Source organism: Watersipora subatra, chromosome 8 (genome assembly GCF_963576615.1).
Source record: "Watersipora subatra chromosome 8, tzWatSuba1.1, whole genome shotgun sequence".
Classification (NCBI taxonomy): domain Eukaryota; kingdom Metazoa; phylum Bryozoa; class Gymnolaemata; order Cheilostomatida; family Watersiporidae; genus Watersipora; species Watersipora subatra.
The window spans coordinates 16,100,373-16,127,553 of NC_088715.1; the positions used below are offsets into that span (position 1 = coordinate 16,100,373).

General features: G+C 35.3%; 1 protein-coding gene across 3 annotated transcripts; it reads left to right on the top strand.

Moving 5' to 3' along the window:
* Positions 1 to 1,424: 1,424 nt before the first annotated feature.
* On the top strand, positions 1,425 to 25,924 carry LOC137401434 (arrestin domain-containing protein 3-like). 3 transcript variants are annotated; one of them, XM_068087770.1, is made up of 9 exons: positions 1,425 to 1,483; positions 1,625 to 1,690; positions 7,508 to 7,632; positions 8,555 to 8,695; positions 14,210 to 14,279; positions 16,221 to 16,380; positions 20,417 to 20,525; positions 24,201 to 24,469; positions 25,382 to 25,924. In XM_068087770.1, exons 3-9 carry the CDS (start codon positions 7,518 to 7,520, stop codon positions 25,574 to 25,576), a joined length of 1,059 nt encoding a protein of 352 aa, XP_067943871.1. In that variant the 5' UTR covers positions 1,425 to 1,483; positions 1,625 to 1,690; positions 7,508 to 7,517; the 3' UTR covers positions 25,577 to 25,924. The 3 variants fall into 3 exon arrangements, with proteins under 3 accessions (XP_067943871.1, XP_067943873.1, XP_067943872.1); XM_068087772.1 differs by having other exon boundaries at positions 25,395 to 25,924; XM_068087771.1 differs by having other exon boundaries at positions 24,201 to 24,463.
* The last annotated feature ends 1,257 nt before the right edge of the window (positions 25,925 to 27,181 follow it).

A 27,181-nucleotide genomic window follows, 5' to 3' on the forward strand; every position in this document is an offset into this window, starting at 1 on the left:
CATTTACCGCTGTCACCGTGTTAGATTATTACAATTAGATAAAGAACACAACTTGTCTGAATGCTCAACATTTAATAAGTGTCTTTCATAAGTCACACACAATAGAACATGAGTCATTAAAATCTTCCAAAACAGTGGGTGTGGTTCACGACAATATAAGCATGGGGTAGACAACTCTTAATAATACAACAGAAACCTGGTCAAATCGTTTATGTAAAAGCTCCTACTGATGTAGGTTCGAAAGGTATAGTTCGGAGAAAGGATAAATCCTCTGAAAATTACTGAATTAATGTAGGCATGAGAAAAATACGTAAAAATAGAAAACACTTGTTTTTGTTGAATTCTGATAATTGTCTTCTTTTGTATGGTCACTCCTCATAAGAGGGCAACTCTGAAATATTAGAAAATACTGATGGTTTATTTGAAAGTCAGTAAGCCAACCTCTGATTCAGAGATCCATGAACAAGGCAAAGAAACACCTGGTGTTGCTGAGCATGTGGAGGAAACTACTGGCGTTAGTGCATACTAGGGGGAGACTCCTGTTGTTGAGGATAGAATTGTTCCAGGAAATAATAATGATTTACTTGAAGGAATATTATTCTAGAAGTGGATTTGTGCCTGTTAGTAGAAAACCTGTTGTCACTAGCTTAGGTCGAGATAGTAAACCGCCTAAAAAATATGGTATGCAGAAGTATAAATTAATTTGTTACTTCTAGTAAAAATACTAGAAAAGAAGAAAAGTAAGGTTGGCGAATTAAAAAAGGAGATTTAACCTGAAAGCAAGTGTAAAGGCAGAGATACTGATGGTAAATAGAAGTGGCAATGACGACCAGCTTTCTGGTTGTGAGCCAAAAAGTGGCAATAAAGGCTAGCTTGCTGGTTCTGAGCTGTAAGTTACAGGTAACCCAGTGGCAATAAATGGGAACCCTGGAAAGACCGATTGGTACAGAGAGAGTGTTAGTACTGAGGAAGATGAGTCGTTAATTGACGATGATGTAGATTGAGATGGATTGGGTTGTGACTAAAATGGTTTAAATTTGTAATAATCGATGATTGAATAAAGACAAGTTTGCAAACAGAATAATAGGTGAGTAGAAGTTTGTATATATACATATATATCGGATCTTGAAAACTTGGTAACTTGATTATGATTAATTATGATTTAACGTTTTTGTGATTATCTAACACGCTTGGCTTGATAATCCTGCTTGATCGGATTTAAAGCTTGCTTGATAAGAGATTATTTGTTCTGCTAATAGTGGTTGCGCTTGGGTGAACCCTGAGTGTATTGAAATTAGAATTTGTATCTAGAAAAAGTTTTGTAGTGTTGAGAAAAGAATTGGCATGTTGTATATACAAGCGTCTCTCGCACGCCTGTTTATGTTACAGAAACTTGGGCTAATGAAGCCAGATAGGCTTTAGAAGGCAAAAGCCTCTGACACAGGCTTGCAGGATTATGTAGCTTTTAGGTTTATTGAAGTTCGTAAGTATAATATATATACAACGGTGAATTAGAGGGCATTCTGTTTCCTACTTCCAGCTATTAAAAACGTGGTGCGTGATAATAAAACAAGCTTAAGTCACGCCACTTTAAAGGTAAACAAATTTTCGGTTTTTTTTTTAGGGGATTTACGTGGCAAAGTGTGTAAAAAGCTGATTTTGAGAACAGCATCACTCAGGCTTTTTTCAGGTATGATCAGGTTGTAAAAGTTCTAGTGAGGTCGGCTAAAATTTATAGTCAAAAACAAAACTAGAAACAATTAGGTGATAAAATTTTAGGTGATTAGAGCATTAAAGATTAGTAAAATACATACTAAAACTTAGCTTCAAGTGTGTGTGTTTAGTATAGAGACAGATAATAAAACAAATATATATATATATATATATAAATTGGAAAGTCAAATAGTTTACTTATCTTTCAGCTACCGTCAGTTTCCTGCTGGCGCATTCTTCAGGCTGTAAGCTTCAACTCACTATTTGACTTTCCAATTTATACTGCTCCATCCTATGTTGAGCACTCTGATTTTAGTTTCAAGTAGGATACATTTGAATATATATATATATATATATATATATATATATATATATGTATGTATGTACGTACGTATGTATGTATGTATGTACATATGTATGTACGTACGTACGTATGTATGTATGTATGTATGTATGTACATATGTATGTATGTACGTACGTATGTACGTACGTATGTACGTATGTATGTACGTACGTATGTACGTACGTATGTACGTACGTATGTACGTACGTATGTACGTACGTATGTACGTACGTATGTACGTACGTATGTACGTACGTATGTACGTACGTATGTACGTACGTATGTACGTACGTATGTACGTACGTACGTAGGTACGTATGTACGTACGTATGTACGTACGTACGTATGTACGTACGTATGTACGTACGTACGTATGTATGTACGTACGTATGTACGTACGTATGTATGTACGTACGTACGTACGTACGTATGTACGTACGTACTTATGTACGTACGTACGTATGTACGTACGTACGTATGTACGTACGTACGTATGTACGTACGTACGTATGTACGTACGTACGTATGTACATACGTACGTATGTACGTACGCACGTACGTATGTATGTACGTACGTATGTATGTATGTACGTATGTACGTACGTACGTATGTACGTACGTACGTATGTACGTACGTACGTACGTATGTACGTATGTACGTGTGTACGTATGTATGTGTGTACGTATGTACGTATGTATGTATGTACGTATGTATGTATGTACGTACGTATGTATGTATGTACGTATGTATGTATGTACGTATGTACGTATGTATGTACGTATGTATGTATGTATGTATGTATGTATGTACGTATGTATGTACGTATGTACGTATGTATGTACGTATGTACGTATGTATGTACGTACGTATGTACGTACGTATGTACGTACGTATGTACGTACGTATGTACGTACGTATGTACGTACGTATGTACGTACGTATGTACGTACGTATGTACGTACGTATGTACGTACGTATGTACGTACGTGTGTACGTACATACATATGTACGTATGTACGTATGTACGTATGTACGTACGTACGTATGTACGTACGTACGTATGTACGTACGTACGTATGTACGTACGTACGTATGTACGTACGTACGTATGTACGTACGTACGTATGTACGTACGTTCGTATGTACGTACGTACGTATGTATGTACGTACGTATGTATGTACGTATGTATGTACGTACGTACGTATGTACGTACGTACGTATGTACGTACGTACGTATGTACGTACGTACGTATGTACGTACGTACGTATGTACGTACGTACGTATGTACGTACGTACGTTTGTACGTACGTACATACATACGTATGTACGTACGTACATACATACATATGTATGTACGTACGTACGTACATACATACGTATGTACGTACGTATGTACATATGTACGTACATATGTACGTACGTACATATGTACGTACGTATGTACATATGTACGTACATACGTACATATGTACGTATATATGTACGTACATATGTACGTACGTACGTACATACATACGTATGTACGTACGTACGTACATATGTATGTACGTACGTACGTACGTACATACGTATGTACGTACGTTCGTATGTACGTACGTACGTATGTATGTACGTACGTATGTATGTACGTATGTATGTACGTACGTACGTATGTACGTACGTACGTATGTACGTACGTACGTATGTACGTACGTACGTACGTATGTACATACGTATGTACGTACGTATGTACGTACGTACGTTTGTACGTACGTACGTATGTACGTACGTACGTATGTACGTACGTACGTATGTACGTACGTACGTATGTACGTACGTACGTACGTATGTACGTACGTACGTATGTACGTACGTACGTATGTACGTACGTACGTATGTACGTACATACGTACGTACATACGTACGTATGTACGTACGTACGTACGTACGTATGTACGTACGTACGTATGTACGTACGTACGTATGTACATACGTACGTATGTACGTATGTACGTATGTACGTATGTACGTATGTATGTATGTATGTATAGTATATGCTCCCTCACTTTGGTTTGGTAAAGCACTCTGTGAGAGGTGCGACACTATTAGCCTTTGTGCAAAGCTCATCACTTTTGTCTCTATACTAAACACATGCTTGAAGCTAAGTTTGAATCTGTATTTTACTAAACTTCAATGCTAGAATCGTTTAAAGTTTTATCACCTAAATGTTTCTGGTTTCAATTTTACTATAACTTTTCGTCAAATACATACACATACATAATCAGTCTCAAGTGTTGTGTATATAGGGGTCTATGTGATGAGTATGGCCTTAATAAACCACAACACCGGTGGGAAGCACCTGTTAAGGTCAATGAAAATGACCACGCTAAGATCCTCTGGGACTTCTACATCTGGACTGACAAGCATGTCTTAGCAAACCAATCAGATATAGTGGTGGTGGACAAGGAGAACAAGAGGGCTACTATAATAAATATAGCAGAATCCAATGACTACAATATTGCCAGCAAGAAAAAGAGAAAAGGTAGAGAAATATCTTCCTATTGGAGAAAAGATTGAAAAATACTGGGATGTAAGAACAGGTGTTATTCCAGTAGTCATTGGGCCACTTGGCGCAATAACACCGGCGCATAAAATATGGCGTGCCCAGATACCGACAGCAATCAACTCAGGTGAGTTGCAGAAAAGTGCGCTATTAGGAACAGCTAGGATCTTGAGGTGAGTGCTAAAACTCCCAAGTCTCTGGTAGGAGACCCGAGTTAGAGCAGAAAGTACCACCCATACATTTAACCAGGACGAGGAAACAATTTATATATATATATAGCTCATTTATATATATATATGTAAATATATATATATATACAAGTATATATTGGCTTCTGTACCTTCATCCAATTATCAGCTTATCTAACTCTGCATAACAGCATATTACTGGTGTATGAAATTCATTTTAGACATTTTATCTAAAGAGTGTGATACTTATTGTACCACATGAAACTATTAGTAATAAAATGTTTAATTTATCGAGTGAAGTTCCACTTAAACAAATTTTATATATATATATATATATATATATATATATATATATGCCCTGCTTTTGTGGCATTCATCAAGATGTCAACGACCAATTGGAAGACGGAACTGGAGGCTAATGGCAAAAAGCTGGTGAGTGTACAAATTAAGCGAGGCATCTATCAAGGTGACTCCTTATCACCGCTGCTCTTCTGCATATGCCTAAACCCTTTAAGCAATATGCTGGAGGAGACTCAATATGGGTACCAGTTTAAGAGTGGCACCAAGATAAACCACCTCTTCTACATGGATGACATCAAGCTGTGCGCTAACAAAGAAAGGGACATTGATTCGCTAATACACCTCACTCAGGTATACAGCAAGGACATCGGATTGACCTTCGGTATTGAGAAATGTGGAAGGCTAATTCTTAAGAAAGGCCATTCTATGCTCACAGATGGCCTAAGAATGTCAAATGGTACCATCAAAGATATAGAAGAAGGGTACAAGTACTTGGGGATTATGCAAAGCAACAATAACCACGAAGCCGAGGTACATCACAAAGCCATTACTGAATACAAGAAACGCCTTCGGCAGGTCCTACAGAGCCAGCTCACTGCCAAGAACCAAATCATGGCAATAAATACCTACGCACTGCCAGTAATAAGATATCCAGCAGGCATAATAAAGTGGACTGAGGAAGCCATCAAAGAAACAGATATAGCAACTCGTAAACTGCTGACCATGCATGGAGCACTCCACTCAAAATCTGATACTACTAGATTGTATATTGATAGGAAAGATGGCGGTAGGGGACTCAAAAGTGTACAGCAGACAGTGAAAGAGGAGGAGCAAAACATCAAAGCATATGCAGCCTCCATGGCCATCTCAGATAAGTTGCTAGATGAATTTCAATCGGCTGCTCTTACAACGGACCTACGCCCTGATGATGAGGAAATTGACTGGCACACGAAACCTCTTCATGGTGCTTACCACCAACAAATATCTAAGGTTGGCGATCTTCACCAGACATATATGTGGCTGAACAAAGGAAACCTAACGGCCAATACAGAGTCGCTAATCATGGCAGCCCAGGAGCAAGTGCTCCCAACAAGGCAACTCCAAACGAAAATCTACCACACTAGAGACGATCCTAGATGCAGACTGTGCAAAGATGCACCTGAGACCATCCAGCACATCATCAGTGGATGCAGACAGCTAGCAGAGAATGCATACACTGAGCGGCATAATCATGTCGCAGGTATTGTGTATAGAAGTCTATGTGATGAGTATGGCCTTAATAAACCACAACACTGGTGGGAAGCTCCTGGTAAGGTGAATGAAAATGACCGCGCTAAGATCCTCTGGGACTTCTACATCCAAACTGACAAGCATGTCCTAGCAAACCAACCAGATATAGTGATGGTAGACAAGGAGAACAAGAGGGCTACTATAATAGATATAGCAGTACCCAATGACTACAATATAGCCAGCAAAGAAAAAGAAAAGGTAGAGAAATATCTCCCTCTTGGAGAAGAAATTGAAAAATGCTGGAATGTAAGAACAACTGTAATCCCAGTAGTCATTGGGGCACTGGGCGCAATAACACCGGCGCATAAAATGTGGCTTGCCGAAATACCAACAACAATCAACTCAGGTGAGTTGCAGAAAAGTGCGCTATTGGGAACAGCTAAGATCTTGAGGCGAGTGCTCAAACTCCCAGGTCTCTGGTAGGAGACCCGAGTTAGAACAGAATTTACCACCCATACGGGGTATCCGGGGTGAGGAAACAATTTATATATAAAAAAAATTGTTTCCTCACCCCGGAACATTTTATGCGCCGGTGTTATTGCGCCCAGTGCCCCAATGACTACTGGGATTACAGTTGTTCTTACATTCCAGCATTTTTCAATTTCTTCTCCAAGAGGGAGATATTTCTCTACCTTTTCTTTTTCTTTGCTGGCTATATTGTAGTCATTGGGTACTGCTATATCTATTATAGTAGCCCTCTTGTTCTCCTTGTCTACCACCACTATATCTGGTTGGTTTGCTAGGACATGCTGACATGTTGTATATATATGCTGACATGCTGACACGCTTGTGTATATATATATATATATATATATATATATATATATATATATATATATATATATATATATATATATATATATATATATATATATACATATACGTGAAGTACTAATAGCTGGAACTCGAAATAGCAAAAGATTACTGCATGCTTATTGTATATCCATGGGCCTTTTAGACCAATAATTGGTCCATGTGTCAAATGCTTCATTTCTGAATTTATTTGTAAAAAGCTCATAGGAAAACAAATATTTGCCATATTTTATTATTTCTAAGCAAATTCTGTTTTGCTTTTTTCTAATCTTACAAAATATTCATTTTTTAGATGACAAAAAGTTTATTTGCAGATCGCCTACAATGGGAAAAGTAAAAGTATTTTGTGTGACAATCAATACTGATCCTGCCACCATTCCACCCGCTGTTCCTGGAGGTCTGTGTGTCTCTGGGTCCATCGTAATAAAACTGAAGAAACGTATGTACACTGCACACTTGTTGAACTCTTTTTGGACAATTGTTACAATTAAGATTAAGTTACACAAAATTTTGGTAAGAGAGTATTAATACTTCATGATTGCTTTTGATGTTTTGGGTTGATCTGACTGTCAGAATGTTTGAGATTAAAATCCATAAAACTTGATTGCAGTTCAAATGCTTGTAAGGAAAATGAGCCAAAATGACATCACTAGTTACTTGGCTGTTTATCTCTCTTCTATAAATGATATCAACTGTTGTTCAAAATACAGCATTACGATTTTCTATTCTGTTAGTCTGTTTGCAACTATAGACACATAATCACACTTTAACTGTAATCAGAGAGTTTTAACTGCGACTAGGTTTCGTCCATTTTTAATCTGAAACGTCCTGGCAGTTAGATCACCCCAAACATCAGAAACAATAGTAAATGATAAAAAACACTGATACGCTATGATAAAATCTCTTAGAACCTACTAAAATTTACTGTAAGTTTATCTTTAAGCAACAGTTCTCCCACCATCTTTCAAATGTTAACTCTTTCATTTTTTCTGAAGTAACATTATCATACTTATAAATACTAAATGATTATTACTGTTTAAGGTGTTTCTAAACCTCATTGAGTCATTCGCACCATCTCTGATCAGCTATCATAACAGAATAATAGTAATGATCTAAAAACTAAAAATTAGAAAGTTTTTCTGTGTGTATCAGGTTACCAGATAATTGAGCATTTCATGTCTTGTTGATCAATCAATATTTCACCGGAATCTACTGGTGCACATAATATGTGCAGTTTGAATATATTATATTCAAACTCAAGTTAAGGAATATACTAGTGTACAGATGTTCAAACTCTATTTTAGGAGTATTTTTAATTGTCTTTAAGTTCATGAAGAAAGTATTTTTGCTTTTCTGTTCAGCTGTACAGGTTAAATATCTGAACGTTCAGCTGCACGGAGAGTCTAAATGCAAATGGAATGAAGGGTCTAAAGGTAATGCAAGAATATACAGTTCTATTGATGTTCTTATCGACCTTGAGCAGGAGCTCATCAGATCTGACGGTAAAGGCATCTTTTTTTCCTACACTTTTAAACTTGACCTGTTTGTTCAAATTTTGTAAATTTTAAATTTTGTAACTTCCTTTGTAAATGGTCCCCTACTTGGTATTGATTTTTGATGAGTGAGTCATAAAATGTGATTTGTCTACGAATCAAGCTGGTGCATTATCAGTAGTTGGTTAGACATTCAGCCTGCTGTTAAGTGCAACACAACATAAGCAAAAGGTTACAGCCAATCATATGGCTTCTTGCATCATCTATCCAATTATGTCTTTATCTATATCTTGTCTGAGAATTTTGTTTTTCCCTTGTTCTTTTGTGCTGGTGGGACTTCACATGAAGTTCCTCTCAAAGGCAATGATTGTCTTTTTAGTTGAATCAGAGGCTATTATGTTTCAAGGTTTGCTACTATAATTTAAAATTCCATCAAAGTATTTGCTCAAACATTACCTCAAACAAACCTCCTGGCTGTGTTCTATAGATATATTCTTGTGGTAAACTTTTACATGCTTAGTATCCAGATAATGTTCATGTTAGCTCTTCATTTTTATTATCCAGATAAGTTACAGTTTGATCTTCACTGGGTGAAGATCAAACTGTAATTTGATCCAGATAATGTGGTGATCCAGATAATGTCTGTGCTAGCTCTTTGCGCTTACTATAAAGATAAGTTGCAGTTTGATTGTCACTGTGTTAGTATCCCAATAAAGTCTCAGTTAGCTTTTCACATGCTTATTATTCAGATAAAAACAGTTTAGTATTCAGATGATCAACTAAGACAGCTAATTATTCACTTGCTTTATGTCCAAATAGTTTACCAAGACAATTACTTACCCAAACGTTTTTATTCAGATAATGGATTAAGACGATTAATTCTCTACATTTGTATAGGCAAATAGGAGTCAACTATAAGGTCTCACTTTGGCATGATCATTCCTTCTTAGTCACACATGCTGCTATACCATAATGCTATCATATTATTTCTTACAAAAATAATAACAGGAGTAAACATTTTTCCTTTTCAATTTTTAGGTTTGTAGAATTTCCAGCTGAGTAGCATCTGCTGCTCAGCTGGAAATTCTACAATTTGCTGAGTTTGCTTGTCAAGTTTTGGCAACAAAAGACACCTAGTAGACACCGAGCTTGCCTCGTCATCTCCACCTTAATATATATGTTAATATATATGTTAATATATATATATATATAAATATATATATATAATATTAATGTGTAGTATTTTATATATATTATTTAATATGTATTAATATTCTATATATAATATAAATGGCAGATGTGGTGACAGATGTAATGAGGGATTTGATAACAGATATTATAACAGATGTGATGACAGATGTGATGACACATGTGATGACAGATATGGTGACAGATTTGATGACAGATGTGATGACAGATGTGGTAACAGATGTGATGACAGCTATGGTGACAGATGTTATGACAGATGTGCTGACAGACGTGATGGCAGATGTTATGACAGATGTTATGACAGATGTGATGACAGTTGTGGTGACATATGTGATGACAGATATGGTGACAGATGTAATGACAGATATGCTGACAGACGTGCTGACAAACGTACTAACAGATGTGATGACAGATGTGATGACAGATGTAATGAGAAAGGTGATGACAGATGTGATGACAGATGTGATGACAGATGTGATGACAGATGTGATGACAGATATGCTGACAGACGTGCTGACAGATATACTAACAGATGTGATGACAGATGTGACGACAAAGGCTGTTCATTGTAATGCTGTTGTACATGAAAGTTTTGTGGTAAAAACTCTAGACTAGTTTGAACAAACTGCAGTGGTTTAAATTAGTTTTTATATTTCATCTTTCAACTTATGGATCAGCTGTGGTATGGTGGTTAGAATTCTGTACTGCCTGGCGGTAGGTCAGAGGTTAGAACCCCGCTACAAGATTTCAAGAGAGGCATGTGGTATTAAATTGCTCCTGCTCTAAGGAAGACAACCCCAAGGTGGAGCAATCCGAGGCAATCAACAGTCATACACTGACTTTGAAATTAATGGCAGGATTTCAAACTATCAGCTGCCAAGTTTAAATTTTTTGGCGATATCGTAAGGCGAGGCAAATGCCATAACCAGGGACAAGCAAAACATTGTATTTCACATCGCTACCTGAAAAAAACCACATCCTAGGGCCTCTAACCCGGCTTTTCAGTTGCCAAAAGCTCAAGTTCTCTGGTAGATTTTTTCAATATTTGTTTTCTAGGATGGCTGCGCTGTGCAAACATGCTGATTATATGCTGTTGTGTTTCATACTAGTCTAAAGTTTTGTTGTAAAAACTTTAGACTAGTATGAACAAACTGCAGTGGTTTAACTTAGTTTTTATATTTCATCTTTTAACTTATTGATCAGCCGTGATATGGTGGTTAGAAATCTGCACTGCTTGGCAGTAGGTTATAGGTTTTGAATCTTGCTACAAGGTGTCAGGAGGGGCATCGGGTATTACATTGCTCCCGTAGTAAGGGAGGCAACCCCAGGGTAAAAAATCTAAGGCAATCAACAGGAAACCACATCAGTACCATGACATGAGTGATTCGCCAACAACTACAGGCGAATTTTGGAATATGGCGTTAGTCTGTTTTTGGGTTGGGATTGTGGGGTGAAATTCCTATTAATCTTCTTTGGGAAGCCTGCTTCTGATGTCTCTCAGGGGTGCTACTAATGCCAGCTTATTAATATTTCTGAAATGAGCCATGTCCTTAGAAGACTCGCTTCATTGGCTTTATAGTTCTTGAGGAGCATTTGGATGATTAATTTATTTTGATCATACTCTAATGAGGCAAGGTTAATTAATCATCATTAATTAATTAATCATTAAATTATTGAATTTTTTGTTTCCATAGTGATCATCTTTTTGATTCTCCTTTTACCACTACTGGCAACTTTTGAACTTACGGCTCATGAACGAATGTTGGATATAAGCACTAAAAAGCAAAAAGTAATTATGAAATCATAAACACTAACATGAGATGAACATGATGCAATACGGGATTCATCACTTAGCTAGCAGTAAACGACGAATAGCGTCTTAGGTCTCATTCAGGCATTGTAGGAGGAATTTGGCCAATAGCATAACGGTATTTTAGTGATTCCGTCATGCCGACCAATAGCAGACCAGCATCTTTTGATGCTGGTCTGCTATTGGTCGACATCACTAAGAAACCTATACACTATAATCTATAGCATATAGTCACAGTGGTGTAAATATGGCGGTTGTCGTCTTCCCTTACTTTTCATAATACTAGTACCCTAGCTATTTCATGTACTGTGAGAGACCATCATGTGTGCTGTACCATCATGTAAAGCTCAGAGAATAACTATGTGCACAAGTATGCTTAAAATGAAAATGAAATAGTGGTTGATTGCCACAGGTGTTAGCATAGGCCTATTAACTATACTAAAATTTACTATTGTAAAACTATAATTAATAGGTCTATGAGTGCTGGAGTGTCGGTCTACAAAGCTGAGTTGTGAGTTCAAATCCTATACACTGCATTCCTTTTTCTAACCTTCGACTATGACTCTGGACAGAAGACCAGGATTGTATTATGCAAAGACAAACCCTGGTAGTCTAGCGCGCTCCGCAAGATTGTCAAGTGATAGCTCTCTGTACATTTCTTTTGAAATTTGGCAAAGTAGTTGGTTAGCACAAGTGGTAGGGTCGGTCTGCCAATTCGAAGGTTGCGAGCTCAAATTCCTTAAAAACAGTTATTTTCAACCTTCAACTGTGGCTCTTATTATAGTAAAGTTTGAAGTAGATAATATAATCCATACTATCATAAATTATTATCATTAACATATTATATAAGGTTATATGATATTTCTATTGTTCAATGGTTAGGGCACTGGGTTATGAGTAATAGGTGAGTGGTGTGAGTCACACAAAGACCATTGGTAGTGTTAGGAAGAGTACAAAACTGCAGTTGTTTCTGCTATATCTCATGAGCAAGTGTTCATGATTAGCCCTATGCCAGGATGAAGATCATTTGCAGAGGCAATCCATACCTGGGGAAGTTGATAGAAAATGTATGAACGTCTCATAATTGAAACCTCAGCTATGGAAGGTCTGAAAAAAACAGTCATTTTTTCACAAAAAATCTGAGATAGTTGAGGTCGCCTTCTACTAGAATCATTCTCTTTATTTTCTAGTTTTAGCCTGTGTTAAGCATTTTTATTTTTATTGATTTTTATGTTTTTGATAAATTTGATTTTCGCTTGTTTTTGCTCATGTAATTTGTCTGTGTATTGCATTGCACATCCGAATGCTGATAAACCCACTTTTCAGTATTAGTGACTTAAATGCTTCAATTTCTTATATTTCTTGCAATCAACAGTTGTGTAAAAGTATATTGTATAAACTCCATATAAGTTAGTAGAGTAGAGCTACTAGCAGTTTCATACTATGTAGGAATGAGAGCTGAAGACATAAAAAGGAGTTATGAAAGATTTAAGCACTTATTGTGGTAGAAGTGGTTGATTGCGTGAAATATGAATACCAGCTTGCCAGCTTTTTCGTTACCAAATAATGTTTATCATGCACCTTGTCAAGCAGTGGGCTGGCCATATCCTTGTGTGAAGGTGGCTTATCTCCTGGCCTGAACTTTTCTATCGAAGCCATAAATGTCTGGTGTTCAACTAGCCGGAACCCATCTGTTGCAGAGATCATTCTTGCCACGAGCTCATCAATTCCTTCCCTTTCAGTTTTGCTTGTTTGACTGTCATATTCTGACAATCTAGAATTTGTATGTCGTCGCTATGTGGGCTTTCTTGTTGATGTGGCAGCGCATAGTTAAATAGCAAGTACAATTGTTGTTGTTGCATTCTGTCCTTCCAAAGCTGTTGGTTTGACTTCTGCTCCTGCAACAGCGATTCATTTTTCGTCTGCTTGAGAAGTTGAACACTTTTCAGTATGTTATTTCATACAATCAACAATTCCTTTCATTACAGTTTTGCATTCTTTACAAAAGGCGTGCAAAATGACATCACTACGTTATCATCGTTGCTACATATAGTAATGGCTATTATGTTCAAGGTGCATCATTACATAGTGTCTAATGTCACACTGATTAGCCTTTTTAGTAACGACGCGTTTAATTTAGACAAAGTTAGAAAGCTTCTCCTCAGCAACCAGAGCTTCACATTAAAACTGTTGGTTTTCTATTCATTACAAACATTCACACTCTCTCAGACTCTGTGTACTAAATATAACTTCTTTGAAAGTTTGTGAAAAAAAACTATATGCTCTATTTGATTTTTTGTGTTTTTCATTGAGTTCTACAAGCTTGGAGCTTTGATATTATATTCAGCTTAAATGAATTATACCATGCTAAGTATTTTCACAGACAGTAGAAAGCTGTGAATACGTTCCAGGATCAGGAGACCTGATAGTATGTACAAGACTGGGTTTCAAAATATTATTGTTATATTGGATGTTGATTAAGCAAATATTGTTTGTCTTTTTAGAGTCATCTCCTTACGTGCTGAATCAAGGATCTCATAAGGTCCCATTTGTCTTTCAAGTGCAGGCTGACAGGTGAGAATGTAATTTAACTTGCTGTGAAGCCTTTATTTGGTCACCATAGCGCTGTATTTTGCAACCTTTCTTCTGGAGTAAAATTGTATTAGAGTGGTGCTTTACTTTTTACTAGATTGTCAGAATTTCAGAAAGATAAATTTAACCCTTTTACAGACTAAGCAATGGTAATGTCGCCTATATTTTGTTCTCCCCTTTGGGCAGAGCTACATTAATGCCATCAGCCTCAAAATTTTTGCAAAACAATTTTTTCTTACACGCTGAAGTATCAGACCGAGCTGACCAAAGAACTACTTTGAGTAAAGCACTAGATACATATAATTATCAATTATTTTGATAGTGTTGCTTTCGGAGTTTAAAAAAAAATTAACACTTTTTAGTTAGAAAATAGACTTCGATACGCCATAACAATGGCTGTTATTACGTCATATGCTGTTCCTGAAAAGTATTTTCATCATTCATCAAAATGCTTTGAAGTCTTCATATCAGATTGTAAACCACATTATTGACAAATCTGAAAACAATGGATCAGATTTAGACCTTAGTGACTTCGAATCGGAATGTAGTTCTGATGATTGTGACTATCGATTTTCTCAGGTACCCCATCACTAAAACCATGATAACCGCTTCAGCAACAGCGAAAAGATTATTATTAGTACAATTTGTTGGAAACTTTTCTACTGATCACTTTTGATTATGTGTTTGCAAAGATCGAAAAGTGTCAAAGTGGCAGTCTAATAGAAGTGACATTCAATTAAAAAAAGTGGTAGACACTTTGAGTCAGCTTACATAAGATATCTCCTAAGTACATGTAGAAACCAATTTTAACCATATAAATGACCTATTCGTTTCTAAGCTTTTACAAAACTCGGATGTAATATTTGTATAAATTATAAATGCGTTCACTTATTAAAGTCTCTAACTAAAACATGCACATGTCAGTTTGCTTCTTTTGTTCATTGAGACATTTGCTTTTTGTAGATATGACTTAGACTAGAGTACAATTTAGAGTACATCTCAATCCATTTTTTTACTAAGAAAAGTCAATAAATGACAAGTGTTTTGTTTCGATTCAATATATAATTTGGAGTTGTCATATATTGCGGAGTGGAAAAACTTTTGTTTCTAGTAATTCAAGTTATGTGTTTTCTGTATGATGACAGTTTTTCAGTTTCTGCCAATGTAAATAAATTTTCCTATTTACGTCTTTTTTAAACATTTATTCTGAGCAAAACCAAAATAACAATCAATACAACACCCAGTCCTCATGACTGCCATCCACCAACTACCTGTAGTCTTTCCTTAGCTGCTGGTCTAGGCGATTAATGCCAAAGATAAACAAACAAAATATTCATAGCTTTCATTTGATGTTTCTCAGTTTTTTTTCATTTTTTGTTGTTTAATTTATTTATTATGCAGTAATATGATTCTAATGTGTATTTGTTGCAGGTTTTAACTAATACATGTATTTATAGATTATACAAATGCTAGCGGAAATCCTCGCGTTGCGCGGGTATTAAAAAGTCAGCTTATAATGTAGTTGTCTGCTACTTCCATTAGCTTGACGCATTGCCAATGGCTAATTAGAACCAGCTAGTATTCATATTGCTAAACCTAATAATAAGAGCTGTGAGGGCAAGCTTTAGTGGCATTGCACCGTAACATAATGCGGAGCGCTATGCATATTTAACTTACATTAGGTAACCACTCATATCGCCATATGAATCCAATGCATCTCGCATAGCACAATTGGTTAGCTTGTTGCCCTAATAAAAAGAAAGCTTCAAGATCAGAGCTTCTGCAATACATGTTCTTCATTCCAAAATGTAATAGTTATAGCTGGAGAGACACTGAGATTTATATATATCGATTATTAGTTTAATGCTAAATATTTTCTATCGAATTTCCTTTGGGATTTATCCACCCTTTTCCTTCCTTCAGGCACCTGCCTTCTAGCTATGCCTGCGGGCAATATGGCTATGGTCGTATCGTCTACTCACTGAGTGCTAGAATGAGTCAGTTTGGAGCCATCTGTCATGAGAAAGCGTCTCTCATTATCCAAGTTTCAAACCCAGTCCCACTGAACATGGCCCTACATGAGGTAGGTGACAACGTTATCAAGTGCTAGTGGCTATGTAGTTGCTTGTGAGTTTCTGATCTAGCCTGCAAGAAAGTTGCCATTGCTAAAGTTAATCATTCAACAATAGGGAATTTTACTGAGATTTGAAAATATAAAAAATGTTTAGTTTTAAGTTTAAATGTTTGGCTTGCCTTCTCTGTAAGAACCATGATTTTTAAAAAAAAGAGTCAACAAATGGACAATAATAAAGAGCAATCCTAACAAACAGAGATTATTTGACCTCTAATTAAAATGATTACACACTACTTTTACCTAAATAATAGGCAATAATATTGTGCTATTATAGGTGATGCTACACTAAATATATGAGCAACATATGCAATCAAATGCGCATTCCTATGCACATATAACATATACACATGATACAACATCATGTGTAATCATTATATGCAAATTTAATCCCTGATGCCACAAAGTGGTCCGGGAGTATAGTTGGTAGCGTGTTTGGCTGCGGAGAACAGGGATCTGTGTTCAATCCTCGTCTGAAGCAATTTTTTCCTTACTCTTTATGCGTGACTTTGAACAGACAAAGGAACTGGCACGACTCTTATTACAGTAAAGATTGAATTTGACTTTCAAGTTGTTTAGCTGTTGTTTTGTTGTTATTTTTTCAAGACCAAACGAGCGGAGCGAATGTTTGAGAGTCTTTATGATAAATGCATGTGCACACAACTTACGAAAATTATTCATCTACAACGTTGCAAACCCTTGTATCGAAATCTCAACAAATTTAACCATTTTTCTGTAGAGTCGTTTAAGTATAATAACAATACCAAACACATATAATTCTATTTAAATATATTACCAAGTCTCTGAAACGTGTCGACAATATCTTAAAACTTACCCATCTGATCAGATTATACATAAATAAACAGATTAATTCGACCAAAAATCGCCACAAAAAGCTTGAAAAGCTTGGTTTAATAATAGTTACGACCGGCCTACGATATGCCAATAAAGCGAAAACGTGCTCATTTCACCAGTCTGTGACATTGTTTACTTGCTAATGTTTCTAATATTTTTGTAAGATTTAATTATAAGAATAATTATTCGAATTTATTCGAAGGTTTCTGTAATAAACGTACCCCGTTTGAGGCATAGACCGATTTACAGGTACGAAATTGTGGTACACAGCTTATCAGCCTATGTTTTTTTGTCCAATTACCGAAGGTTTCATTAATTCATTTAAAACGTTAGTCAAAATTCTCTACCACTTGTGTACAAGCTAGGGCTGAACCACAATGCCCCTTTATGACGAGAACATTTTTTTATTTTGCTCCAGTTTGCAGAAAACTTCCAGACGCGTGAATGCTCATACTTGCTTTCTGTTTAAGATCGCTATCAAAACCATTCTACATTCACCACAACCAACCTTCAAACTGTGTATAGTACACAGTAGCTTGCCATTTTACAATTAATTTTGCATTTCAGAGTTGTAATAAACATACTTCCTTATTGTTGTTGAATTACATACATTACAGTAGGTTATGCCTAAAGCTTTAATTAATATTTATTTTATTGTTGTAAAACAGGTTTGAGATAGTAGTAGATTAGGTGTGAATTTTTTGTGTGATTAGGTGTGATTTATTATTATATTAAACCAAGCTTTTTAAGCTATTTCTAGAAAATTTCTATTTTTATTTCAATTGCTATTTCAAACTAGTCTCATTTACACTGTACTCTGTCAATTCCTGCTGAAAACTACTTTTTCAGCAACCAACAATACCCTTTCTTTTTTTCTATTATTACTTTGGTCGTGGGCTGTATGACAGTGGAATTTCTAGTATAAATATAATAGTAGATAATGTAGCTTTTACATTAATTTCATGTAGATTTATCTACTAGTTATGTATCATAATATGAGTTTTATGAATAGAGTGCTGTTCCAAAATGGTCACCCGTAACATAGACAATTATATTTTTAATTTACAGATAGCTACAGTGACCTAGTTGTCTAGAACTTCTGGCCTGAACATCCTGAACATGTTGCAAACCACAAGTTAAGATTTAATTCTTCCAAAACATAAAAAGAAAAAAAACTGTAAAACATACTTTTTGGCAACTACTTTTTCAAGAACCAGCACTGCCATTTCTTTTTTCCATTATCACTTATTCCATTACCAGGTCGTGGGCGGTATGACAAGAGAATTTCTAGTGTTATTACATGTTGTGTAATGGTCTTAAATATCAGTGCTTTAAAGTCGGTGATAGCATTCACACGTACTGTATATGGAAAATCAACATGCATGTTGTCGTATAGAGAATCGCGTATAATCCTCTGTTTGGCATGAAATAATCTGATAGGTTTAGTTTGAGCTAGTGATGTGATGTCATTGCTGCAGCTGACAACATTTGTAAGTCTAAGCGTTTTGTGAAACGTTTGCGGGACAAACAACCTTAATTCAAATTTAAAGTTATCTTTTCATAATTTTTTTTAATAATATAGCATTCAGAAGTTTAAGCAACCGAGCAGTTCATTGGCAACTATCAACTATAGTCATTAATGCAATATAAGCTACTTTCCTGTCGCGGTTTATTATACTGAAGTGTTTATAAGGCCTTACTTGCTGTAACATGGTTAACTAGTAGCCAAGGAAACACTCTTGCTGCAAATATGGTTGTAGGTGTTTTACTATCCAACTTACCATGATGCACTGCTAGAGAATTAAAGTTTATTTCTCATTGCTGACAGCATTAGAGCCATTTTAAAAATCAGCAAAGTTTTGGATTAATTGTTTGTTGTCTTCAATTTGAATACGCTTACGTATGAGACATAGAATTGAGGCTTACATATGAGTCATAGAATTGAGGCTTACATATGAGTCATAGAATTGAGGCTTACATATGAGTCATAGAATTGAGGCTTACATATGAAACATAAAATTGAGGCTTACGTAAGAAGCCTAGAACTGAAGCTTACGCATGAGACATAGAATTGAGGCTTACATATGAAGCATAGAATTGAGGCTTACATATGAGTCATAGAATTGAGGCTTACATATGAGTCATAGAATTGAGGCTTACATATGAGGCATAGAATTGGGGCTTACGTATGAGACATATAATTGAGGCTTAGGTATGAGTCATAGAATTTAGGCTTGTGTATGAGGCATAGAATTTAGGCTTACATATGAAACATAAAATTGAGGCTTACGTAAGAAGCATAGAACTGAAGCTTACGCATGAGACATAGAATTGAGGCTTACATATGAAGCATAGAACTGAGGCTTACATATGAGTCATAGAATTGAGGCTTACATATGAGTCATAGAATTGAGGCTTACATATGAGGCATAGAATTGAGGCTTACGTATGAGACATAGAATTGAGGCTTACGTATGAGTCATATAATTGAGGCTTATTTATGAGACATAGAAGTGAGGCTTACGTATGAGACATAGAATTGAGGCTTACGTATGAGACATAGAATTGAGGCTTACATATGAAGCATAGAATTGAGGCTTACATATGAGTCATAGAATTGAGGCTTACATATGAGTCATAGAATTGAGGCTTACATATGAGACATATAATTGAGGCTTAGGTATGAGTCATAGAATTTAGGCTTGTGTATGAGGCATAGAATTTAGGCTTACATATGAAACATAAAATTGAGGCTTACGTAAGAAGCCTAGAACTGAAGCTTACGCATGAGGCATAGAACTGAGGCTTACATATGAAGCATAGATTTACCAAAATTTATTAAATGTATGAATGCAGGCTTTTTTTTATAAAAATCATACCGCTGGCAATTATTCAATTTATTTAGTTGGCGAGTTTCAAAACTAACAATAACGCCAAGGGATTTGTCTCCTTTGGTATTCCACCGTGTGTTAAGGGAGACAGATCTAAGTTTATTCCTGTTTCAAGAAGGAATACAAAAACATTGTTTCAGCGGACTCATGGTTTTTCTCTTAACTAGAGTATAGAAGCAGTTTATTTGTAAATCTATTTCTTAATTGTACCAAACAACTCACTTTCTTTTGACCTATTTTAGCAACCTGCCGTTGCGGAAGATTCGCACACTGATTGCTGCCTCTGTTGTACTTCTGGTCCTGTCATAGTGACAGCCAACATCAACAAGTCTGGACTTGCCATCGGATCAGGTCTGTAAATTCATGTCAGATTAGCTCTACTGAATGGGTACCATCTAGAGTTGTCAGACCTTATCCCACTAGCTTTTACTAGGATTATAGATAATCCATTACAGATGATATCTGTGAACTGAAAATTGTTAATTTTTTTTCAGCTTCAAACAACGTAGTTGCAGTTCAGTTCTATCTGGTATTGAAAGACTCACTATAACGGTCGAAAGAATCCTGAAATGCGCAGTTGACTGTAATTTCCTTCGTGTTTTAATAAATTTTTTAGTTAGCAATAACATTACTGGTGTGTTACCGGTACTATTTTTCTTTGATCGTTTTTGACTCAAACATAGCGTATCATGAAGTTGAAGTCCAAAAATTGTATAGGCAAATAGCAATAGCATGATGAAAAGGGAAGATAATCCAGCAAATACTTAATTACACACAGTCCAGGTACATATTTCCTTCTTCAAAGCATATTTTATACATGTAATTATGCCAGTACAGAGACCTATGAATGCATCTATCATCATCTTTTTGTTTAAAAAACTAACAGCGTACTAAAGCTGAGTACTATATTTTGTCAATGTCTAAACCTAAAATGCGATTGGTCAGGCGAGCAGTCATTCAACATACCTGACCAATAAAATTATAGAGATGTTATTATCGAGGTCAGAAAAAAGCTTTATTTCAGGAGTCTACATACTGTTTATAACAGAGAGTTACCAAAACATTACATTAGTAGACTCGCTATAAAGGCTGAAAGAACCCTGAATTGTCCATTTAAATGTAATTTTATTTCAAATATAATTAAATAACTTTTCAGTGAGCATTAACGTGTTTGTGTCTTACCGGTATTATTTTTCTTTGACCGTTTTTGACCCAAACATAGCGTACCATGAAGTGACTGTATAAGTCCATCAATAGTGTAGGCACATAAGAATGGGATGATGAAAAGGGAAGATAATCCAGTAAATACTTGATTACACACAGTCCAGGTACATATTTCCTTCTCCAAAGCATTTATACATGTAATTATGCCAGTACAGTGACCTATGAATGCATCTATCATCATCTTTTTGTGGGAAAGTCTAACCACGTCCCAAAGCTGGGTACTATATTTGATCAATATCGAAAGCTAAAATATGGCTAGCCATGCAAACAATCGCTCAAAATCCTTGACCAATAAGATTATAGAGATGGTATTATCAAGGTCAGAAAAAAGCTTTTATTTCAAGAATCTACATTCTCTTTATATCAGAGATTCAAATTAATATATTACCAATCTGACCTGATTCAAATATCATAAAGGGTTGCCTTCTCATCTACCAAAAGAGTACTGACATACAATAATGGATCCAGCAAAACCTGAAAAAACATAAAAACTCTGGTTTGTACTTTTGTGAGTTAAATTATTGAAAAAAAATTGGTTTTTTGCGCAAAAACTTTTTTATTACCTCGGCCCCGTCAGGTGCTCAACGAGTCAGTCGTATGTATAGCATATTTGGAGCTGTCTAATGTTGGAGTTGTTTCTTCTGGAAATAACGGAGAGAAACTACTACCGAAACATTAAATAAAAGCCAATTAATCATACGCACTTTGCTTAAACACATTGAATATTGAATAGGTTTGCACAGTGATAATTGTGTATGTGTGTATTGAATTGAGATTTTTGTTTTATTTTTGAAAACATTAAATATGCTTTTAACAATTATGATTAATTTTTTAATAAAGTTAATTCTATTGCTAATAATAGGACATTATCATGCCTAGTCAGTCAAGTTTAATAGTGAAATATGTATATTTATATGATACAGACATGTATTATGTATAATAACTATATAAATATTATATAGAGCGTATACATATTGCGTATAAATTATAAATATAGCGCTCCAGTAGTATATCGTCTACCTGTGGTATGGCTACTCTATACCACTTTATCAATGGTACTGTAGTAATATATGATCTACCTGTAGTATTGTTATTCTGTATTACTTCATCAATAGTACTCTAGTAGTATATCATCTACCTGTAGTATTGTTACTTTGTACTACTTTATCAATAATACTCTAGTAGTATATCATCTACCTGTAGTATTGTTACTATGTATTACTTCATCAATAGTACTCTAGTAGTATATCATCTACCTGTAGTATTGTTACTATGTACTGCTTTATCAATAGTACTCTAGTGGTATATTATCTACCTGTAGTACTGTTACTATGTACTATTTTATTAATAGTACTCAAATAGTATATCATCTACCTGTAGTATTGTTACTATGCACTACTTTGATAATAGTACTCTAGTGGTATATCATCCACATGTAGTAGTGTTACTCTGTACTACTTCATCAATAGTACTCTAGTAATATACCATCTACCTGTAATAGTGTTACTATGTGCTACTTTATCAACAGTACTCTAGTAGTATATCATCTACCAGTAGTATTGTTACTATGTACTACTTTATCAATAGTACTCTAGTAGTATATCAACTACCTGTAGTATTGTTACTATGTACTACTTTATTAATAGTACTCTAGTAGTATATCATCTACATGTAGTATTGTTACTCTGTACTACTTTATCAATTGTACTCTAGTAGTATATCATCTACCTGTAGTGTTGTTACTCTGTACTACTTTATCAATTGTACTCTAGTAGTATATCATCTACCTGTAGTGTTGTTACTATGTACTACTTTATCAATAGTACTCTAGTAGTATATCATCTACCTGTAGTATTGTTACTATGTACTACTTTATCAATAGTACTCTAGTAATATATCATCTACATGTAGCAGTGTTACTATGTACTACTTTATCAATAATACTCTAGTTGTATATCATATACATGTAGTATTGTTACTCTGTACTACTTTATCAATATTACTCTAGTAGTATATCATCTACCTGTAGTATCAATTGCTACTATGTACTACTTTATCAATAGTACTCTAGTATTAAATTGTATGCCTGTAGTATTGTTACTCTTTACTACTTTATCAATAGTACTCTAGTAGTATATCATCTACCTGTAGTATTGTTACTCTGTACTACTTTATCAATAGTACTCTAGCAGTATATCATCTACCTGTAGTATTGTTACTATGTACTACTTTATCAATAGTACTCTAGTAGTATATCATCTACCTGTAGTATTGTTACTCTGTACTACTTTATCAATAGTACTCTAGTAGTATATCATCTACCTGTAGTATTGTTACTATGTACTACTTTATCAATACTACTCTAGTAGTATATCATCTACCTGTAGTATTGTTACTATGTACTACTTTATCAATAATACTCTAGTATCAAATCATATGCCTGTAGTATTGTTATTCTGTACTACTTTATCAATAGTACTCTAGTATTACATCATCTACATGTAGTACACTCTGACAAAAAGAGATATTAATTTGGAGCATTAAAAAGGCATCAAACTATGAGTAATACATGAAAGCGTTACAGTGCTATTTACAGTGCCATTTTCTCAAAATTTTGATCACCGTTTTAGGATTATAATGGTTTGACTTGCTGGCTGTCAAACAATTCATTTATCCTGTCAGATTCTTTCTTTGATACAGAATTTGTTTTGTGGTTACATCAAGGGTAAAAGAGTTTGTTAAAACTGTCCATGATTGTTGTGTAATTAATTTACCCTAATTATTAAATGGCAATATTTTTAGGTGAAACTCTCAAAGTTGAATTATCCGTAGACAACATGAAAGGGATGGAGATTACTCCCAAAGTGTGCCTCATACAAATGACAAAGTTTCGAGCACAAAGGAATTACAAAACCCTCACAAAGGCAATTTCTGCTGAAAAACAGCTGGGTCAGCCAATTATGCCAAAAACTCGGCATAACAGGAGTTCATACGTGATTGGACCAATTCCTCCGACTGTTTGTGGAAACATCAATTCGACCAACAACATTTTGGTTTCTTATATGGTATCGGTGAGCTTAATTGTGTATTGCTGCTTTAGGCTGCTGCCATGGTGATTGCCATACTGTCACCACTCCAGTTGCATCATAGTTATACTGGGCTTGGTTATCAATAGTCGTTTACTAGTGTACCATCTACCTGTAGTGTTGTTACTCTATACTCTTTTATCAATAGTAATCTAGTAGTATATCATCTATCTGTAGTATTGTTACTCTGCACTACTTTATCAGTAGTACTTTAGTAGTATATCATCTACCTGTAGTATTGTTACTATGTACTACTTTATCAATATTACTCTAGCAGTATATCATCTACCTGTAGTATTGTTACTCTGTACTACTTTATCAATATTACTCTAGTAGTATATCATTTACCTGTAGTATTGCTACTATGTACTACTTTGTCAATAGCACTTTAGTAGTATATCATCTACCTGTAGTATTTTTACTCTGTACTACTTTATCAATAGTACTCTAGTAGTATATCATCTACCTGTAGTATTGTTACTATGTACTACTTTATCAATAGTACTCTAGTAGTATATCATCTACTTGTAGTATTCTTACTATGTACTACTTTATCAATAGTACTCTAGTAGTATATCATCTACCTGTAGTATTGTTACTCTGTACTACTTTATCAATAGTACTCTAGTATTATATCATCTACCTGTAGTGTTGGTACTCTGTACTACTTTATCAATAGTATTTTAGTAGTATATCATCTACCTGTAGTATTGGTAATATGTACTACTTTATCAATAGTACTGTAGTAGTGTATTATCCACCTGTAGTATTGTTATACTGCTCGCATTTTGTTTCATGATTCAGGTACAGTTGTGATACCAATATAAATTCATCAGTATTTATTTCCGCTAATTCTCAACTGGCACTTTCTCAGTTATTCTTTCAGTTATTCTTCAGGTGACAATGAAAGGCTCAAGATTTAAGTTGCTGCATCCGATTTTTCTTGGAACGGGTCAAACTCCGTACCCTAACTCCCAGTTCCGTGGTTTATCCTCGGAGCCCGAAGAAGACCCCGATGTGCCCCCGATGGATTATGACAGCGCTATGTTTGCCCCATCTCATCCCGGACAACCCGCTGCTGTGAAGTATTAACTATGACAGTTTTGCATACGATTGTTAGACCTCCAACTTTGACTCAGAAGGGAAGCTGCCAACTTCATAAATAATTTAACCTTTTAGCCTTTGCTCAATATATTTGCTTTCATTATTGCACCTTCTTATGTGTAGTAAGTCTTCTATCATGACATTCCAGGCTACTATTGTGATGTGCGGTTATTTATAACTACAGGCAATGGCGATTATCAAAATTGATTTTGCAATCTTTTACTTTTCACATGCTCACCATTATAGTATTTTTATAAGGAGTTCTATCGGTATACTACTGCTGGTTTATTGCCGTTCTGTTGAACTATTGATTTGTGAATTTTAATAAATTACATATAATTATTATCATGTTGACAGTATGAGATCATAAGAGATCATCATGTGTAATAACTATGCATACAATTATTCCACTATATAACAAGATGGTTGTTATTATTAATACTAGTACTCTGGTAATCTAGTGTGCTATGAGAGATCATCATGTGTTATAACTATCTATACAATTATTCCACTTTGTAACAAGATGGCTGTTATTATTAATACTAGTACCCTGGTAGTCTCGTGTGCTGTGAGAGATCATTATGTGTAATAACTATGTGTACAATTATTCCACTATGTAACAAGATGGTTGTTATTATCAATACTAGTACCCTGGTAGTCTGAGATCGTAAGAGATCATCATGTGTAATAACTATGTACACAGTTATACCTAAAAATAGATAGGTGATTGAGTAACGAGTAATGTAGTGGTAGCAAGTGTATCTTAAAATCTGAATATTCTGCGCTGATTAGAGGCTCGATTACAGCCTGGTTTAATGTTTTCCTTGTAACATCAACTACTATGGTGACGGATGGACACGCCTCTTCTTCTAGTAAGGATTTATGCAATGTGTTAGTAAGACTTGATTTGTAATTCTACATAACACCATCTGAAGCGTTAGATACTGTGAAGAGTTATGTTAAAATTTAGGTTTGTAGCATTGTTCAATTGTGTTGGCAATCCCTTGAAAGTTGAGGATGATGTCTCCTTAGCAGAAGCTGTGTGTGTTTTTAAAGCTGTAGTCTACAAGCAATGACTCTGTAATCTTGGCTGGACATGTCTGAGTTCACTGGCGAGAGAACCTTTACAACCAGGCTTAGTTGCAAATAGAAGTTCATGGTTAGATGCCATTCTCATCGTCACCAGTTTCTTTTTGAGGAATTAAATCTTAACTTGTGGTTTGTAACAGGTTCAAGGTGTTCAGGTCAGAAGTTCTAGACAACTAGGTCACTGTAGCTATCTGCACATTAAAAATATAATTGTCTATGTTATGGGTGACCAATTTGGAACAGCACTCTATTCATAAAACTCATATTATGATACATAACTAGTAGATAAATCTACAAAGAGTTAATGTAAAAGCCACCGTAAATAAACAATATCACATATTTTGCTGGGAAACGTACTTTGCCTTATGCACCAAATATTACATCTCAACTTAACTACTAAATGCTCCTATTTGGTTGCCTGCTGCACAAAACGTTGAGTCATCCGCAATTAATTACATATTTGGTAAAATGCCAAAAATAAGATTTCTGAATGGAAAATATCCC

What these genes read in the sequence shown, in the direction of transcription:
- LOC137401434 (XM_068087770.1), top strand. Translation starts at nt 7,518, where the DNA reads ATGGGAAAAGTAAAAGTATTTTGTGTGACAATCAATACTGATCCTGCC. An exon ending in TTTCAAGTGCAGGCTGACAG is followed by an intron (nt 14,280 to 16,220) that starts GTGAGAATGTAA and finishes TCCTTCCTTCAG; the next exon opens with GCACCTGCCTTCTAGCTATG. An exon ending in TGGACTTGCCATCGGATCAG is followed by an intron (nt 20,526 to 24,200) that starts GTCTGTAAATTC and finishes CAATATTTTTAG; the next exon opens with GTGAAACTCTCAAAGTTGAA.